This window comes from Erpetoichthys calabaricus, chromosome 3 (assembly GCF_900747795.2).
Source record: "Erpetoichthys calabaricus chromosome 3, fErpCal1.3, whole genome shotgun sequence".
Lineage (NCBI taxonomy): Eukaryota > Metazoa > Chordata > Cladistia > Polypteriformes > Polypteridae > Erpetoichthys > Erpetoichthys calabaricus.
This window is the reverse complement of record NC_041396.2, coordinates 91562282-91571034: the sequence shown is the minus strand read 5'-3', so window position 1 is coordinate 91571034 and position 8753 is coordinate 91562282. Positions and strand designations below refer to the sequence as shown.

The window sequence follows — 8753 nt, the reverse complement described above, 5'->3', positions numbered from 1 at the left end:
GAAACCCAAAGTGTTTCCAGGTTGTTCAAAAGCTCAACCACTCTGTGAACTTTGTGTTTTGGGTTTCATTGCTTTGAAGCCAAAATATTTTTGGGCAGTGAGGGTGGTGATGGGGGCAGGATATCCTCTTGACTTATGTTTCAGAAGCTGAAAACAAGCAATCATCATTGGACTTCATGGCCTCCTGTGTTTTACTCTATAAAAATTATACTAAATCAAAGCAAAATTTAGAACCTTACTTAAAAATGAGATGGTATTATGAAATCACTTAAAATGTACCTTCTGTCTGAAAAGGGAAGTAAAAAATATATATAAAAAATACAAACAAAAAAATAGCCAAGTGCATGCATTCTTCATAATTGAAAACAGGATGCAAAGGGACCAAAAAAAACTGCTGAAAAGGAAGCAAGACTGCCCTTCTCTCTTTTGAGATGAATATTTTTAACATATTCTGAATGTAATCATTTTTCAGCACCTTCTGAAGAGAAATTCCGTCAATAAAAGGCTGAAATCCTATCCTGCAAGACAGGAAATCCTCTTCTGTGGAAATTTTTTTTAAAATTCATAAAACTGTATCATTCAATTAATTGCTCCTTACAAATGGAAGCCAGAAGCAATGAGAAAGAAGCAGATACATGACCTCCTCGTGAAAAAGACAAAATTAAAAAAAATAAAAAAATAAAAAAGTGGTTGCCCTCAAGGCTTTATTCTCACAGGTGGCTTTGCTTTCAGTGCCATACACACAATGGCATTACAACCTGCAAGACTTTGTCTTGTTTTTTCTTTAAACAAAATAATGACTGAATAAACAAACAAGGTCATAAAAGGACCATATCTTGTGCTGGCAAATCAATATGGATCATGGCTCTTCAAATATGTGGACAGCACCAGCAGGTTATTCTTGATGATAAAAAAATAAATTAAATTAAAAGTAACAACAACAAAAAAAGAACACAAATTCCTTATGAAGTTTCTCAGCGTCTTGCACAGTAATTAAAACAGAACATTTCCACCTATAGAAGTGCAGTGGACGTAAGAATTGGCGACTTCCCTGAAGTGGAATAGGGATTGGTAGAAACAGTAAAATAAAAACAAACTGCACCTCTTCACATAGTTGCAGCATAACACAGGGCACCAACATCTCAAAGATGATCTCTGCCTTTATCTCAACTCTTTCTCCCCCTCTCTCTTATTCTTTCTTTTCATGAAGTGTGCAAGGTTTTTTTCTTCTAAGTGGGTTCTTTTTTGTGTGTGTGCGCATCAACGATCCCTTCAGCAACCAAACAAAATCGGCAATGTCTTCAACTCACTTCCAGGCAGAAACAGATTCTCTTTTTCCTCAAAAGAAACACAATTTATTGAGACTGAAACAAAATCAATTTAGGTGCTTGTGCACAGGCTTTTTTTCTTCTAAGTGTTAAACAGCTATTTTCTCAGCTGTCTGTGAGACGTGGGGGCGGTTTCCTGAATCAAGCTCTCTTTTTCCCCCAGAAATCAGGAGTACAAAGCATAAATCAAAAGATGTCAAATTTTCCATTTAAAACATGTGGACTGGCATGACAATAGCAGTTACACAACCTTTAAAGTTGTCATTTCAATGAAAATGCACCAATACTAAACAAAATGCTTTCCAAATTTTATCCAACTCCGCCTCAAAACGGCACACATGTATGCACTTTTCTTTTTCTTAACTTGAAACAAATGTTGCAAAATGTCCAACGGATGATGCTGTTTTTCTTCCAAAGTCCTCTTTGTAACTTGCTTGAAGCTGAAGAATGTATTACACGAACACAAAAAAATGTTTTTTTTCTTTGTACAATTTTTTTGTTTACATTACAGTTAGTTCTGAAAAAGGCATAGAGACAAAAATAAGTGACTGCAGTTTAGCAATAAAGTGTATAAAAAGTCTAATGCTTTGGCACCAACAACACACATTTCTACGGCCTGCAACAATACAGAAATATGTTTAAAAACCCATGTTTCTTGTATCTATGAAACTATAAGCTTACTGGATCAGTTAACATGTTATATGAATAAAGTAAACATATTGGCCATTTTTCAATGTCTTTAAAATATCCTTAAATTTTACATTACCCAACTTATACATTTTGACTCATGGTTTATGCCGCAAGATATACAGTAATAATCCTAACTGTAGAATGCTTCACATTAGCTAGAAAACCAGGTTAAATCTTTATTTCTATAAATGATGTTACAGTAAAGCATATAGAAATATATAAATATTTAAATTTAGCGCTTTGTTGTTTCAATTAGCCAAAGGAAACATTTTAAGGGTTCCATAAAATTATCAATAATGGCATTTTTATTCAATCTAAGAACTAGAAGAAATAAAACTTAAGGCTTATCTACCTGTAACCATTCATATAGTAACAGCAGTGCCTTAAGTTAAAATTGTTACTGAACTTTCATTGTACAGAACAGTGCTTAGAGTCAAAATATTCCTAATCTTACTTTTACATTATGCTATCCAGCCCAACCTTTATCTGTATTTCTATTGTACATTACCATGCACTATAAAAAAGGGTCCATACATTTTCAATTAAGTAAAATGTACTTGCTAAACATACTTACTTCTTTTACATAACAACAAATATTAGCACAATTTTGTATTTTGCACTCAATGTTGCACAACTCAATTGCAATAGCCTTAATAACAACAGTTCCTAAAGAGTGGCTTATAAATTAAGTGTATTTTAGTATCAAGCCTGTATTTAAAATTAAAAAAAAGAGGCTGTAATTTGCATTTAAAATAAAACAAAGCCTATCTATATTAAATTCAACTATGTTTCTGAATTTCAGTTGGAATAGGGTCCTAATGTTGATGACATACATGAAAGATTAGTAAAGAAAAAAAAAAATCCACATTTTCTGGTGATTTACAAATACATGAAAATGTAGCACATATAGCACAATTAGGCAAGTCCCTAGACCTACAATGTACCGAGTGCAAGTCACAGTCCCCCTCATTAACCCTACCCTCTGCAAAAACTAGAGTGACAAAAGCTGTATGGAGCGGACAAAAAAAAAAACACTTTGCCTTTTTGGAAACTTGCATTTAGACGTTCCATTACTATTTATATTGCATTTAACACTAACTTAATCAACTGTAAAATGGACAAGTGTGAAAAGGTTAATAAAAATGGGGAAAAGGCAAAGAAAACAAAAGGCTGCCACTCATCAAATTTTTCCAAAAGAAAATGTTTGTGTTGGTCATATTCTTTAGGCTTTATCATTCTCTACAGCATCTGGAATAATAACTATCTGCATCATGCAGCAACAACCATGTTTTTTTCTGCATGTATCATCCCCAAGAAAATTGAAAGAAATGGGTTTCTGTAAAGCATACAGTGATCTTAAAAGCAAGAATTACTCTTACTGAGCATATTAAAAAGGCTGCAGGGAACATTTTCTTTCTTTACTTTCACTATTTGATATGCATCTTTTGCTCTTGTAAAATACCAGATTTACTGACTTACGAGTTGATTTTTTTAAACAATTGCTTTTTTGATTTTACTGCAATGCATATTAAATGGTAGAATACAGACTAATATATCAAATTAAATAAAGGATGCAAATTCTGTTACTTTAATCAAAATATAACCTTATTGTTTCTTCAAAAACCAGTATGCCCTCAAAACACAAAAACATTTGATTTGTGAGTCTACACAGTAGTGTATTGTTGGTGCCTAGCAAACATTTAATGAGAGAACTATACAGGCTGTCAGTATTCACAGTATTAAATGAAATGCTACCGAGGTCAATTCCACTCACTAAAAGGCAGTGGTGTAAATGTGCTCTCTGGCAGTATGTTATTCATAAAAGCTCACAGTGCAGCAAATAAAATATAGAGGATTATCAATTTTAACAAAAATGACAAACTGCAGCAAATAATACTAAAAAATATCAAAAATGACATTTACTTAATATTCAGAAGGAGACTCTTGCACATTGACCAAGCCTGCCTGATAGTGCTGAAAATAAACTCAGCAAGAAAGGTAGGTTGAGGATGAAATAGTAAAAATAATAATTACAATAATAAAACTCAAATAGGTCTTAGCAGGACCCACAGCTTTGTTACCCAATGTCAAAATATGACAAGAAACACTAAGCCAAAGCCAATATTTAAGATTAAATATTCTGTATGAAAGCAGACTAACAGCCATGTATAATTTTCTCATTTTTCTGCCAAAATAAAAATATTCACCTTTTTATGGGAAACAAAGAGTGTCCTACATATGTACTATACCCAGTTTTCTGAATCCTACTCTGCCAAGTTAGCTGGACATATTTTTGTCCTAATTACATAAACTTCATGTTTTCCACATTTGCTATAATATTCCTTATGTGTCCTATAGAATGCATTTAAATAGAAATAGGTCAGGGTTGCCTGTTTAGTGAAGTATCGGGACTCAAGAATAATGCAATCAATCATAAAACATTCAGTCTTGCAGTTTTTCTAAACTTTTTGAATGGAACACTGTCACTGATGAATACCTTAAAGGGCATTATGGGATACTGAATATATGAGTGTGTTAAACTGAGGTATTTCCTTTCTAACATATTCAGCCAGAATTATTTAGCTTTTGCCATAATATACATCTCCCTCTAAAGAATGTTTCACAGTACTTCAGGGCTTATCATATCTTTTTAGGTTAAAAAAAAAAAAAAAAAAAAAAAGTCTATGCATTACTTATCTCCAACATGGACTTAATTGTTTTTAGTTAAGTCTGACCATTTTTGAATTCCTTAAATTGCAAATTAATTTCCACTTGTAAACAAAAGGTTTTTAGGATTACCATAGCTCTTGTAATGCTAACCCTGAACCAGCTTGGGATACTACAGCAGGAGCAAGCCAGAAAGCACCATACAGTCTATACAGAAAACGGACAAGACAGCATTTATAAATTGCAGAAGGCCAATATATAAAGATCAAAGCCTTTAAAAGCTCTTTTTAAATTTGGAGCAACCAAACATCCCGGCAGTTCAACTGGGAAAGTTCAACTGTAAACTGGATAAACAACATCCAATTACAGTGTCAAATAGCAAATGCATTATCAAACTGTTAACTTCTAACTGAAAGGTAGAAGAAAATGTCACTCCACATTTTATGGATGCCTACTCTTTTCCTTAATATTTTACTATTCAACAAAATAACTGGCCTATCTGCAATGGAGTGCAAATTAAAAACACAAACAATTCTCAGACTGTATTACTTTCCATTGGCTTATTTCAACTGCTCAGCTATAGCAATCTGCAAAGAACACATTTCCTAGCAAACGGCATGACGCCAAAACAAAAAAAAATGTAAAGAACTGAAAATATAATTTGACTTTGGAAACACTGTGACTATTGGACTAGTATTTAAATGTGTAATTTTTCACATAAACTGATCATTTGCTTTTCAGCAAAATGTAGAAAGAGATGAAAGCCCAGAAGATAGACTGCCATATCCCATAATGCAAGAAAAGGTGCATGCAGTGTTGCCGTTACGTACAATTATAAACAACTTTCCCCCCCTCCCTTCCTCTTTAGGATGCTCCACGCACTATTATCATGACCAAGTAGTCCTCTTCAGTTTTCGTGAGAGCTTTGGCAGAGGAATCCAAGAACTGCTGAGAGAAATCACAAGGAGGGAAAGCATGGAGAACTCCAGCGTTGTCCTTGTCTTTGCTGCCACCAATTGGCAGGCTGATAACACCTGCTGCCTGCTTTTGCTTTAGATAGGACACCAGGTTCCTGAGTGGCCTCTGAGTGGATGCTGCCTGATCCGAAACAGATGAACTCCCTTCTGATTTTCCAGGAACTGCAAGAAGGACACAGTAGCCAGTGGGTCCAGCCACTTTGATGCGTCGGTTCACCTCATCAAGCTTGGGCTGGTCTAGGCGTAGACGCTGAGTGATTTTAAGTTGGGCAACCTTGCCTCCAGCTGAGCTGTCAACAAGAAGACTCGTAGCGACATTCAGGTCTCCTTCCAAAAGATGCATGTTTGACGGAAAGTTGCTATTTTTTAACAGTAACATTCCCTGCCAGGCCAGACAAAGTTTCTGGTTGCTGTCCGGTTTCTGCTGTGCAGCAGGCTTTGAAGAACTGGCCTCAAATTTCTCTTCTTTTTTAGCTGGACTCTTAGAAGTATCACTGAACTTGCGTTTGCGTTCCCGCTCACTAGTGCCCCCTGTGTTAGTCTCAGTCAGGTTGGCATTTTTTAATCTTTCGCCTCCCTTCTTCTCACTTTGGCTTCTCTCAGCACTGGCATGTCTATCACGAGCTGGAGAGGCTCTCTCACTACGCAGGGGACGCTCAGAGTCACTGTAACGACCCCCATCCCTGCTACTGCTTCCGCCTGGACTTCGCTCAAGTGATGGACAATGCCGTCGCCTTTCAGGGGAACGATCCAGGTGTCGGCTCTCTTCCAACAATCTGCGTTTTCGGGTTTGGTCACGGTTTTGTAGTTCTCTTTCTCGCTCCAATGACCAGCTTTCTCTTGGCCTGCGTTCTCGGTCAAGATGATCAAGTTGTTCATAACCTGCTCTCACTCTGTCCCTAGCTGAGGGGGCTACCCAATCAGCAGCTGGATACAGTTCTCGTTCTCTGAAGTGCAGCGCTGGAGGAGTTCTTTCCCTGCCCCTCAGAGGTTCTTGAGCAACACGGTGCACAAAGCTTTCTGCTACTACATCATAGTGGGGCAGAGGCAAAGGCTGCAAGTACTGCTGCTGGTATCTATGTTCTGTGTCAGCAAAATCCACTCGTAATCTGCGGTCTGGGCCCCCAAGTGGGAAACCCCTCATGTGAGTGCAGGCAGCCTGAGCAGCATCCAGACTTTCATATTGAATATATGCCCAAGAGTCACCTTTTCTGTAGTCAATAGTCCGAATGGTGCCAAAGCGATCAAACTCTCTTGCAAGTGCTGCCAAGGGAACCCAAGGTCCTAATCCCCCTACCCACAGGCGTGTGGTGGGTGTGGCCTTTCCATAGCCAATCTTAATAATGTTTCTGCACAAAACTTTGCCAGACATGGCTAGCTTAGCCCGGTGGGCCATGTCCAAATTTTCATACTTGAGAAAGCCATAGGTGCTAGTTTGACCCCTGATGGGTCGCTTAATGTCTGGTCGCTTAATGTCTATTTCAGTAATCACACCAAACCTGTCAAAAGCTCTTCGGATGTCGGACTCGGTGATGGTGATGTCCAAGTTGCCTAAAAATAACGTCCTGTTTGCTCTTTGGTCGTCTTCAGGGGAAATGATTTCCTCTTCACGCAAAGCTGCTCTTTCTGCTAGACTGTATGGCGGACGTGCCCGGGCCTCGTAAAATGCATATTCCCTTTCTCTGTCCAAATCTCGAGGCAAGGGGGGTGGCGGCGGTGGTGGGAGACGCCCCAGTGCGAGTTGCTGCAATCTGTAATCTCTGTACCCCAAAGCTGTAGGAGACAAGGGCCGCTGGACGTGGGGGTGCCTGGCATGCGCCGACACTGCCGCATAGCTGTCTTTATCGATGGGCGAGCGACTCCGCCTGCGATTAAGATACACGGCCTCGATCTTAAGCGGCCGATCATAAAGCACGAGCCGGCCACGGGCGTGCTTAGCAGCGCGTGCATCTTCGGGCCGCCTGAAGTTCACAAACGCCACTCTCTCGTCGCTTATGCGACTGATTTTTACACTCACGTCGCCAAATTTCTTGAATTCGTGAAACAATCCGTCCTCGATCTCTTCGTCGCTGAGTTGGGAGCCCAATTCGCTTATTTTTAGTGTTTTGTACTCGCTCTCTGCGCTGGAGAGGGGCGGCGGAGGAGGCCGCTGCTGCTGTGGAGGATCCCCAGCGCGTGAGTTGCTGCGGGTGGCCGAAGTCTCTGCATTCAGGCTATTCAGATGGTTCTTACTGCTCCCCGAGCTTGCGGCCGTAGCGCTGGCGTAACTGTGGTTGGTGCTACTCGCCCTGCTGGAGGAGTGCACGTCGAAGTCGCGGCTTTCCGTACGCTTTTCGCTCAAAAGACTCCGTCTGCTGGAGCTGCTTTCACTTTTTCCGGAGCTGTTGCCGTTGTTGCTACTGCTGCTGGCTCCACCGCTGCCACCGCCAGAGGTGGCAAGGGCTCCTATTTTCTTGTTGTTGGGATGGCTTCCTCCTCTGTCTCGGATATCTTCCAAGGCCCTGGAGCGTTTTTTCACCGGCGATCGTTCTTTGCCTTTCATTTTCATTAATTATATACTTTTCACGTAACTAACTGTACCGCGTCACAAAATCGTGTGTCGCTGAAACTTTTATCTGACTAGATATCAAGTTGTTACGTAAAAAAACAATACACATCAAATGTATATTCACCTCACTGTCACTCGAGCACCGAAAAGGCAATCGCCATTTTCAAACAACAAATATAAATTCCCGCCCCCTTCGTTTCTTACTGGTCACAGGGAAAACAGAGGAACTGTTTCATAGGCGGTTTAATCTTGTCAATCAGTAACATGCTTGGTAGAGAAGACAAGACGTAACAGGGGCGCCATTACGGCTCTATTTAGGAGTCGGCATTCACCGGGAAAGGGTTACATGAGCCAAAATGGCTACAACATTCTTTCTTGTCCAATGTATAATGTGGCAAATCTGTGTTAGTTGCGACTCGCGGCACCGATTGCTCAAACAAAATATCAGAACGCAGTCAATTTAATACGACGTCCTTTTGGCCTAATCACATATAAAAAACCTGAATGCAAATTAAACTGGAGCAATATATCACTGGAAGCGAG

The 8753-nt window shown here is 39.4% G+C and overlaps 1 protein-coding gene across 1 annotated transcript; it reads right to left on the bottom strand.

Moving 5' to 3' along the window:
• Window positions 1–1327: 1327 nt before the first annotated feature.
• Window positions 1328–8405, bottom strand: rbm15 (RNA binding motif protein 15). The gene has a single exon (XM_028797116.2). The coding sequence runs from the start codon at window positions 8208–8210 to the stop codon at window positions 5550–5552; it is 2661 nt and encodes an 886-aa protein (XP_028652949.1). The 5' UTR covers window positions 8211–8405; the 3' UTR covers window positions 1328–5549.
• Window positions 8406–8753: the final 348 nt, after the last annotated feature.

Bases quoted from the DNA above. Each gene is read 5' to 3' on its own strand.
- rbm15 (XM_028797116.2), bottom strand. From the start codon at position 8,210: ATGAAAATGAAAGGCAAAGAACGATCGCCGGTGAAAAAACGCTCCAGG.